We start from the raw sequence: 9,676 nt of genomic DNA, 5'->3' as shown, positions 1-9,676 counted from the left end.
TGGTTTCCCTGCTTGTTATGGTTTGCAGGGGTGGGATACACAGCCTTGCAACCCTAATGCTCTCCTTTTTTTTTTTTTTTTTTTTTTTTTTTTAGAAACAAAGTTAATACCAGTGACTCCACTTTCAGGTGTGCATGTAAACACACAAGTCTCCATCCTCTCCATCAACAATATTATGTGTTCTCAAAACATCTTTTATTGTATTTTTTTTACCTTTTATTGCTGTATTTTTAATATTTTATTATTGCATTTTTTATCTTTTATTATTGTATTTTATATTAATATTCATTAATATATTATTGTATTTTATATTAATCTTCATGAATATATTTTATATTAATCTTCATTGACATATTTTCGTATTTTATTATTTTCACTTTCTCGTTGAAATCCATGAGAATTGCCAGGGTGGGTGGACGGGATGGAAAATGCAGACATCCCGGAGCGGCTGGCAGCAGGATGGGCTCACCAAAACCCCCGGTCCGTGGCCGCCCCCGAGCCGCTGCTATTAAATAATAACAAAAGTAGATGTCTTCATTCAGGCTCCCTCCCCTCGGCAGCTCCTGCAGGGCTCTCTGCCCGCTCCAGAAACAAAAATAGCGATGCATTAATTACCGGGCCGGGGCTGTGAGCCGGGAGGGGCCCCGGGAGCCCAGCGCTGCCTCCGGCCGGGGGAGCCCGGCCCGGCCCTGCCCGCGGGCGGTGCTCGGTGCTGGGTGCCCGGGGCGCGGCGGGGAGGGGCAGGAGGGGAGGGAAGCGGAGGAGGGGGCGAACCCTGCCCTCTGCCCTCTGACCGCCGCCCGCAGCATGGGGAAGGCGGAAGCGGCGGAGCCGGCCCGGCAGGCCGGGCGGCGGCGGGGGGGCAGCGCGGCGAGCGGCTGAGCGCGGACGGACGGACGGACGGACGGACGGAGGGACAGAGGGACGGACGGGAGGGAGGGCAGCCCGGCAGCGAGCCCCCCGCCGGCCCCGAGCCGCGACGGGCAGGGACAGCGGCCGCCGGCCCCGCGGCGGAGCGGCCGCGCCCGGGGGATGCCCTGGGGTCTGCGGGGCCGGGCCGGCGGCAGAGGCAGCGGCAGAGGCGGGCAGGGCGAGGCCGCGGGCGGGCCCGGAGCGGCTGCGGGGGAACCCCGGCCATGGAGCCGCGGGGGGGGCTGCGGGGCAAGGGGGGGACCCGCGGGCTGGGCAGGGACACCCGCGGCCAGCAGCGCTAGGGGAGCGCCGGCAGAGCCCCTGACAGGTGTCCCCGCCGTAAGTGCCCTTAGGCGGCCGCTCCGGGGCTGACGGGCTCTGTTTGTTGCTGCTGCTGCGATCTTCAGCGATGATGCTGGCAGAGCAAGCCCAGAAGTGGTTCCCAACTCACGTGCAAGTTACGGTCCTTCAAGCCAAAGGTCTGAAGCCCAAAGGTAAAAATGGCAGCAACGATGCCTACACCATCATCCAGCTGGGCAAGGAGAAGTACTCCACCTCGGTGGCAGAGAAGACCCTGGACCCCGTCTGGAAGGAAGAGGCCTCCTTCGAGCTCCCTGGATTACTCATGCAGGAGAATCCAGAAAAATACATCCTGTACCTGATTGTCATGCACAGGTCGCTGGTGGGGCTGGACAGGTTTTTGGGACAGGTGGCCATAAGCCTGAATGATATATTTGAAGACAAGCAAAGGCGGAAAACAGAGTAAGTGATGGTTGGCTTTCTTTCACTGTAATTTGTATGCCTTGTACGGTTGCACTTGGGGAGGGTGGGAAATAGCCTGACCATCAGCGTACTTTGAAATTAAATCAGAACAGTTCTCTGTGAAATGCTGTGGTCAAACCCCTTAACGTACACAGTTATGTCATTATGGCCTGACCTCTTCCAGAGAAGTTTACTGTAATCACAGTGGTTACCCTGTACAGGGAGGGAGTGTCAGTAACATTAACTTTTTTGACAAATTCTTGTGTGTAACATGAACTCATCACAGTCTGTTTTTCTAAGGATTTTTCTTTATATTCTGCACAGGGCCATATCCCCATTCAACTCCTATCTCAGTCTGCGCCATGCATGAGACTCAGATGTCCTCAAAGCCTTGTGTTGTTCTCTTTAAAATTGTTTTCTTTCAGTTGCTGCAACCAAGCGTCTTTATAAATATTTTATATTTATGTTTTAGTGGTCAATGAACTGTGACTTAATGAAGGCTTACCACAACAGCACAGTGCTTTGCTGATCCTGATTAATCTTAGGCCGTGATCGTGCAGGCTGCACTGTACAGCAGGCCTCAACAGAGAAGACTGAAGAGAAATGTCAGCTGTTGCTGTAGCTTCCATCACTACCTACATAAACCTTTGTCAAATGAAATTGCTGCTTGCCAGCAAATTCAGACACTGGAATGCAAAAAAAAAAAAAATTAAAAAAAAAGCATCATAGCAGTTAAGCTGAACTGTAAACTTATCTAATTCTCTAGGTTTTTCAACTAAATAGGAAAGTTGTTATAATTCCTAGTAAGGACGTAGTCGCACAAAGATGTCTGGTACCTGTGTAATTTATCCTCCAAAGTCTATGGGAATAAACTGTAGGTATGAGTGTCCTGCAGGCATGGCTGGGACTGCACGGTTTGGGTTTGTTTTAGTTGTGCTTGTCCCACAGAAGTTGTCTGGGAACACGTGGAGACCTCCAGGTGAGGTCTGTGTAGGCAGCGGTGTACGAACACTGACAGATCTTTCTGCAGGGGTTAAGAACTTCCTGCTCCAGATGGTTTTCCTCCTCCAGTGTATCTTCAGTAGAACAGAAAGGCTCTGTAGAAAAATCTCAGCTGTTAAAGCCTGGTATTCATAATGGTGGTGGGTCTGCGGTGAGGTGCTGGACTTGGCATCAAAGTGACTAAAAGATTGGCATCACTTTTCTGTCACTGACTGTGCTGGGGTGTGAACTCACAGGAGGATGGAAAGGTGGAAATCCATGCAGCAACGCCAGCCAGGTCTTGTTCATCAGACAACTGTTTCTGCAGAGACCACCTCAAACCCTGGTCCTGCTTCTGTGCAGTGGCTGAGGTTGAAGGAGCACCAAAGACAAGTCAAAGCTGTCTTTGCCCTGGTGTTTGTTTGTTTGCATTTGTAAACTACATATTTAGCAAAACAGGATGTTAACAAACCATATAATAGGAAAGAAGAGGCCCATGCTGAATATCTTGTGACTTCATTGTCTGGAGTATTATGCTTTTTAATTGCTTATCACTTTAGGGACAAACCAGTTATCTTGATGCAATACGTGGTAATGCCTGTAGCCTTAGGGTCTTAATTTCTATTTATACTTGATTCAAGAAGTTTCAGTGCTCTTTAGACATGCATCTTAAAAATTCTTTAGTCATTAGTTGTAATTATCTTGCAAGTCAGTAGGTGACTGCCTTAGTTGCAACACCTAGATGCTCTACAGAAAAAAAGGGGAATGAATGAGGAAGGAATGCTACTAAATGTAAAGGCTATAAATATAGGTAGAAATATATATTCAGAAATTGGAGGGAAATATGTAATTATTCATGTGTTACTGTGAGTAACAAAACCTAGAAAAAGAACCATAGGCTCTTGCACCAATTTTGGCAAAAATAGTATTGGAGACTTGCAAAATTATTCCAGAAATTTTTGAGTGGGGTCATTAACATAGTCCTTGTGATAGTTAAACAAAACATTCAGATCTCTGCACTACTCATATATGAAGTTATGCAGGGCTTCCTAGGTGTTCTTTATTTTTTCATTCCTTTCTCTAAGTGTGAGAGAGGAGCTCCTGCTATGGGGAGGTGCAGCAGTTCTCCCAGAGCTGGGATCCCCAGGGCTCCCCGGGACACCCGCACGTTCCTCGAGCTGGACTGTGCAGTGTGGGGCTGGGGGGGGACTTTTACAAACAGCCTGAGTCCTTTCTTCAGGAGTTACTTGGGCATTTAAGATTGCAAATCTTATTAAAAGTTGATGGGTGTTAGGCTTCTAGAGCCGAACAGCCGTACTTGTAAAAGTCTTATGTAAGTGTAAAAGTGTGGCTGGTGGGGGTTTTGGCAGCGTGTACTCGCTTAGCGCCGATTTAAATTCTTATGAGGAAGGAGCCACTGAAAGTCCAGTTTTCCCGTTGGTGTCTTTAGGTGCTTAGAAACCTCAAGAATGTCCTTTCTGAAACTCACTTTTGAAAAAAAAAAATAACTCTGAGCGCTGAGGTGCATGGACGTTTTGGAAGTTTTCACGGCTGTGTGCTCGCGCTGTTGCTGTCCCCTCTGAGCGTTACGTGGACATGTGGGTGCGGGGTTGGGACGTGTGTGCAGGAGGGCAAACTTACGAGAATATATTTGCAAATGTGATCTCCAACAAAGCACTCTTTTTTTGTTTTCCTTTTATTAAATCCTTTTTGATACAAAATATTTCTAGTCCTGTGTTGGCAGTAAACTGAGGGTAATATATTTGGACCTGAAGGCCTTCTAGCTGTGACTGTGGTGTGGGAACTGAGACACCCAGTGCCTTTCCCGACCAAGTCCAGAGCCTTTGTAACCAAAGTTTTCTGAGGGTTGAAAGCTATATTCATTGTTTCAGAAACACTAATCTGTTTTATTAAGCAATGTTTTTACTTTCAAATATGTTCAACAGGCTTGTGCTGTTATTAAATCCAGAGTTATTTTCTTATGTTGATGTAACCTTAACATTTCTTGCTTTGTTTGGGGATGAATGAGATCCAGTTATTTGATGAAGTGTCTATTGGTAATATTTCTACTTTTTAATATATTTAATAGCTTCCTCTTTCCAACACAGCTGTACATATGGTGCTGTAGGAGACAGACTCAAGAGTCACCAGGGTATTGCAAAAAAGATATTTAATATTCTGCACAATGCTGAACCCTGTCAGCAATTCCCTAGTGCTTTTTTAGTAAGGAGGTATGAGAAGTGAAGGCTACCAGCTGATTTTGAATTCCTAGGAAGACCACGGGGTGTGTGACATTTGGCTTTTTGTATATTTTTTTGATTTAATATTTTATAATTTGGAAGAAATAAATTTCAAAAGTCACTGCGGATTTGGGAACATTATGTTAGGGAAAAATAATCCTTTTTTTTGCCTGTATAGCTTTTTTTTGTTATTCGTCACATCTTAAGAAACATACTCGCTGCATTAAAGTTTTCAGGCAGAGGCCTCATGATAGGATTTGCACATCTTGTGTTCTAATAAACTTGCTCTGGCTCAAGAGCTAATGAAACAAAGCCCTCTATTTACTACAGCTCCTAGTGAAAGTTTTGTGTGCACCTCGGTGCAGTGGTGCAGTGTCCTTTTCCTGCTGAAACTGGTGATTTTGGGAAGTATTAAAAATAAGTATTCCTGGAACAGTGAGATCCAGATGCGGCTCAGATGGGCCCTGACTAGGTCTGTTCCAGAGGCTTCATCCAAAGCATCTGCAGGATCCCAGGTCGTGTTCTTGCCGTCTCAGTGCGGAGATGCCCATCACCCTGTGCACGTTTGTGAGTTGGTAATTGGAAATGGACAGGGACTTCCCACTTCTGCTCTTTTCTCAGAGCTGAAAACTAGGCTGCAGATGTGGAGAGATTTTAGTGAGGTTTGTCAGCAGTTCAGAAAGCTTGGGAGATACTGCTTGACTGGAAGCGTGTTTAGCATAAGTTTTCAAATGTTACATTTCTGACGTGACTTTTATTTCTTGCAGTGGCGTCGTGTGAGTTTTTTAATTCATCCTGAGAAATACATGACAGGTTTTGTGGTCTGCTCTTGCAAAATAAATATACCTCTTCTACTCTTGCATTTGAAATGTAAATTATGAGCAACAAATGTGCTGTTTTAAAGCATGTGTGCTTTTTTGTAGTAATTTCAGTTCAGTTATAATTCATAGTTGCCTTAATGCTGCTGATAATGACTGCACAGCATCAAAACAAATTTTTGAATTACCATGGAATAAAAAAATACTCATTTACTGACATGTCTTAATTTATTGAAGTATTTTCCAGTCGTTTTTCATAATGGCCGTGCTTAGGTTTTTTTCACCTGCGGGCTAAGAGAACACAGCAAGAGAAGAACAAATTTCTGTTAGCTTTCACCATGATGTTACTTATTTCATCAGCTTTTGCTTCATCCTTGTTACTAATTCCACTCTGTTTATTGTCCATTCCTTTATTAGCTTTCCTGGACAGCTAATTTTATTGTATGTTCAGCTGATTTAAGATGCAGCTCTTGTCTGGAATGTTATAAATTTGAGGAGGCAGGAGATACAGAGTTACTATTTCTTATGGAAATGTCGGAGGAGACATCTTTTATTTGTGATTTAATTCCTCTTCTCCCCGGCGTCTGTAATACCTCAACAACACCCCCCTACACACACACTCACAAATTGCAGCACTCTTGTTAAAAACAATGCTTATTTGAGCACAGTGAAGGAATCTTGGCCTCATCTAAGAGACTTCTCTACTTACATTGATCATAAAAAATAGTCAGAACCAGCTTCTCAGCAAGCAAATAGAAAGAACTAAGGACTGACCACAGTCACTGCCCTGTGTTATAGGCACTTACTCCTCAGTGCTGCTGAGCTTCCTGAAAGATATCCAAACTGTGCGTCTTCCTCCAGATTAATGTGAATTCTTTCCTGGCAGCCTCCTGCTTGGATATGAACAGGTTCCATCTTCAGCTGCCTCTTCTCTGTCCTCTCTCTCAACTGTGGCAGCATAGGCAAGAGGAGGCACTGGAGTAGGTGGCTTCAAATACAGCTTGAATTATGAACAAGCAAACAACTGGTAAATTGTTAGTATGTTAATAATATTTCTACAAAATATAGCATACTATTATGTACTAATTTTTAGTCTTAAATTTAGGTAAAACCAGAAAAATGCATTTTAAGTGATAAATCTCAGTAGCAGTGGAATTAGCAGGCTGTAACAGAAAAAGTCAAAATGTTGTGGTTGAAGCAAGAGAAGAATCTTGTTCCACTCGAGTCAAAAGTGGGAAAAGTAGTGACTGAGAAATTTGTTAAAGGCACAGAAATAAAGAGGAGCCTGGAGATTCCATATGAGTAGTTTTGTGGCACCAGTCAGTAAATGTAAAAAAAAATGAAGGAAGGTTAGTAGTGAGGAACAGAAGAGAAAATGGTTATGGGAGAAAAGAAAAACTTCTGCCCAGTTGTAGCTTTATGGAATTATAGTGATATTTTCAAATTATCTGGTAATATTCCCAGCATTTACATTTTGACAACAAATGCATGCACATCCTCTGAGTAAGTCATAGTTCTGAGTCAGAGTCTAAGTGCCATCTGGATGGAAATGCTTCCCCATTGTCTGTGCACACACACACTGAAATAACTGGCCTTAACTCTCATACCTGCGGTTATTTTGTTTCTAAAATAAAAATATTCGCATGTAGCCTTTAGCCAAAATCAGAAGTAAACTAAGACCACTTTCATTACTGTGATTGCAGTCGATGTTGGCTGACTCCATAGTGAGGGTGTTGTGATGTCTGTCAGTTCCCATATGTTTTGTGGTGTTACAATGTCACTCTGTAATATTTATTTTAAACTCTTACTTTGAATATGTCGTTTCACTTGGCTTCCAGAAAGTAATAGTATTCATCTTTGTGAGTGTCATCACTTATTTTAATAAATAATCTGTTTTCTTCTTAATTTCCCCTCATGCACAATGTCTGTGCTCAGCCCCTTGCCTTAATTTTCCTACTTGCTGACTTTTGGGGCTGTCTCTCAGTGTGGTATCAGAATGATTTATCACAAAACATACTTCTGCATTTTTCAAAGTGCATATGCTGCTAATGAAAATGTCAGTTGTGGGCTGTGGGTGCTGGTTTTTTTTTATCAATTAGCTGTGGACATTTGTGTTAGTGGGGTTTTCTGAAGCAAGTTTCTTCAGTGTGCCTGGGTTGATAGTAGTCATCTGAGATGGAGAAGTACTTCTTGCCTGTGACGGTAATGGACACGTTCTGTCACTGGCATTCTGATGATCTTCTATAGGTTTAGAAGTATTTGCTGCTATAGAAAATTCCCCTCATTCCTGTGTAGCAGATGAAAGGTGTTTAGGTCAGGATGCTGATGTGTAAAATCAAGGTTAGAAGCCTTGCAGATGCTGTGACGATTATGGGGCTTTTTGAAATACTCCTTCAATAATTTGTGAATTAAAATAAAGACTTTGCAAAATTTTTGGGTGCAAACTAATGCTTCCAGCAAAACAAAACTACATCAGCTCAATAGATAATTATTGAGTGGAGTGAAGGCAGAGCAGTGTATTTGAGAAGCAGGGAAATGAGTGAGAAAATTCCTTCAATACTTTCCAGCTTTGGTACTGGCAAGAAGACGGAGTCAGGAGATCATCTGTCATGCACAGGTTGAATGTTCTGGCTGGAAGACTTATGATTCCTGTTGGAATTGGTAGACAAGTTACCCAGTGATTTTGGAGGCAGTTAAACTATATAATTAAAATGTAATTGAAATTATGTAGTGGTTTTTCTTACCCATGCTGTTACTGTTTTTCTTACCCACACTGTCAGCCTGTGCTGGTCCCTGTTACATGGTGAGTAGAATAGGCTGAGTGATGCTTCTTCAAAGGAAAGAGAGGGATGTGACTTGGAACTGTCAAATTCCATGGCAGATTTGGGGGACAAATTAAATTAAAAAGGGGGAGGCAAAAAACCAGTTGAAGAAAATGTGTTGGAAATGTCAGTACATTTGTAGATCACTAGCTATTTAAATGGAATAGGCAGGCCAGAATTTTGTAACTTGCTCATTTATAGTAGCTTATTTCAGTTTTCTCCTTCACTCTTCCTGCCTGTCTTTAGTAAGGTAAAGGGTTCATTGCTGCTAATACTGCACAATTTACTTTATGGTATGCAGAAGATGGTTATTGTCTTTGCTAGAAAAAAAGGGAGTTTGCTTTTTCCACCCCTGATTGTAGATATGGCCAAACCCAGGGGATTTTATCATGATTAGAAAGTAGCCATGTTTCTTCAGTTAAAAGTTTAGCTTTTCAGGACTGCCTGGTCAGCAGGATTTTTCCTATTCAGCCTTGAATGTTGATCATCTCTTTGCATGTTCAAAAATTGTCAGCATACAGAGTGGCAATTATGTAAAAGTAAAAATGATCAGAACCCCGTGCAAGGCAGGCAAAGCCCATCAGCGCACTCAAAAACAGATGAGAGAAAGAAGCAAGGGTTGTTCTGATGGAAGCCATAGGGAAAAATCCGAAATTAGGGGGTGTATGGAGGACATTGCCCTACAGAACATTGGAAGGTGAGAGCAAGAAGTATGAATGTGATTCAGAAGGCAATAGGGCTTCCTTTGAAGTTGGGAAAATTTGCCAGACTTTGTACAAGGTCTGTTTAAATAAAGACTGTCTGCAAGACTGGATGTAATATTTGGTTATTAAATAAAAGGGCATCTGCTCTCATAAAAGCCACCCTGTTTTGTTCATGTGTGTTATTGGCTATTTTCCTACTTTGTACAGACTTTCTATAGAATCAGCTCGTGGCAGCCTGACAAATGGAGCATTTACTGTGGCTAAAAGTACTGTAAACAAAACCAAAATAGCAAGTTTTATTGGCTTTTATAATACATTACAATTTCTTAAATTGGCAGTGGTATAGTGGAATTTGGTATTTTAGGACCGAAATGTTGTTATCTGCAAACAGCGGACTTCATTTTCCAGTTCTTTTGTCTGTTACACACAGTGCTGCT

The 9,676-nt window shown here is 42.9% G+C and overlaps 1 protein-coding gene across 1 annotated transcript in view; it reads left to right on the top strand.

The window, feature by feature from the left end:
* The first annotated feature begins 547 nt into the window (after positions 1-547).
* RAB11FIP2 (RAB11 family interacting protein 2) overlaps positions 548-9,676 on the top strand; it is a 33,955-nt gene continuing 24,826 nt past the window's right edge. Inside the window, exon 1 of the mRNA XM_027730467.2 lies at positions 548-1,674. Coding sequence (XP_027586268.1) covers positions 1,322-1,674 — 353 coding nt within the window. The 5' untranslated portion in view covers positions 548-1,321. The remainder of the gene's footprint in view (positions 1,675-9,676) is intronic.

Source organism: Pipra filicauda, unplaced genomic scaffold (assembly GCF_003945595.2).
Source record: "Pipra filicauda isolate LSUMZ 115617 unplaced genomic scaffold, ASM394559v2 scaffold53_size3534045_pilon, whole genome shotgun sequence".
Lineage (NCBI taxonomy): Eukaryota > Metazoa > Chordata > Aves > Passeriformes > Pipridae > Pipra > Pipra filicauda.
The sequence above is the reverse complement of the archived record's forward strand: the minus strand, read 5'-3'. Positions and strand labels throughout refer to the sequence as shown.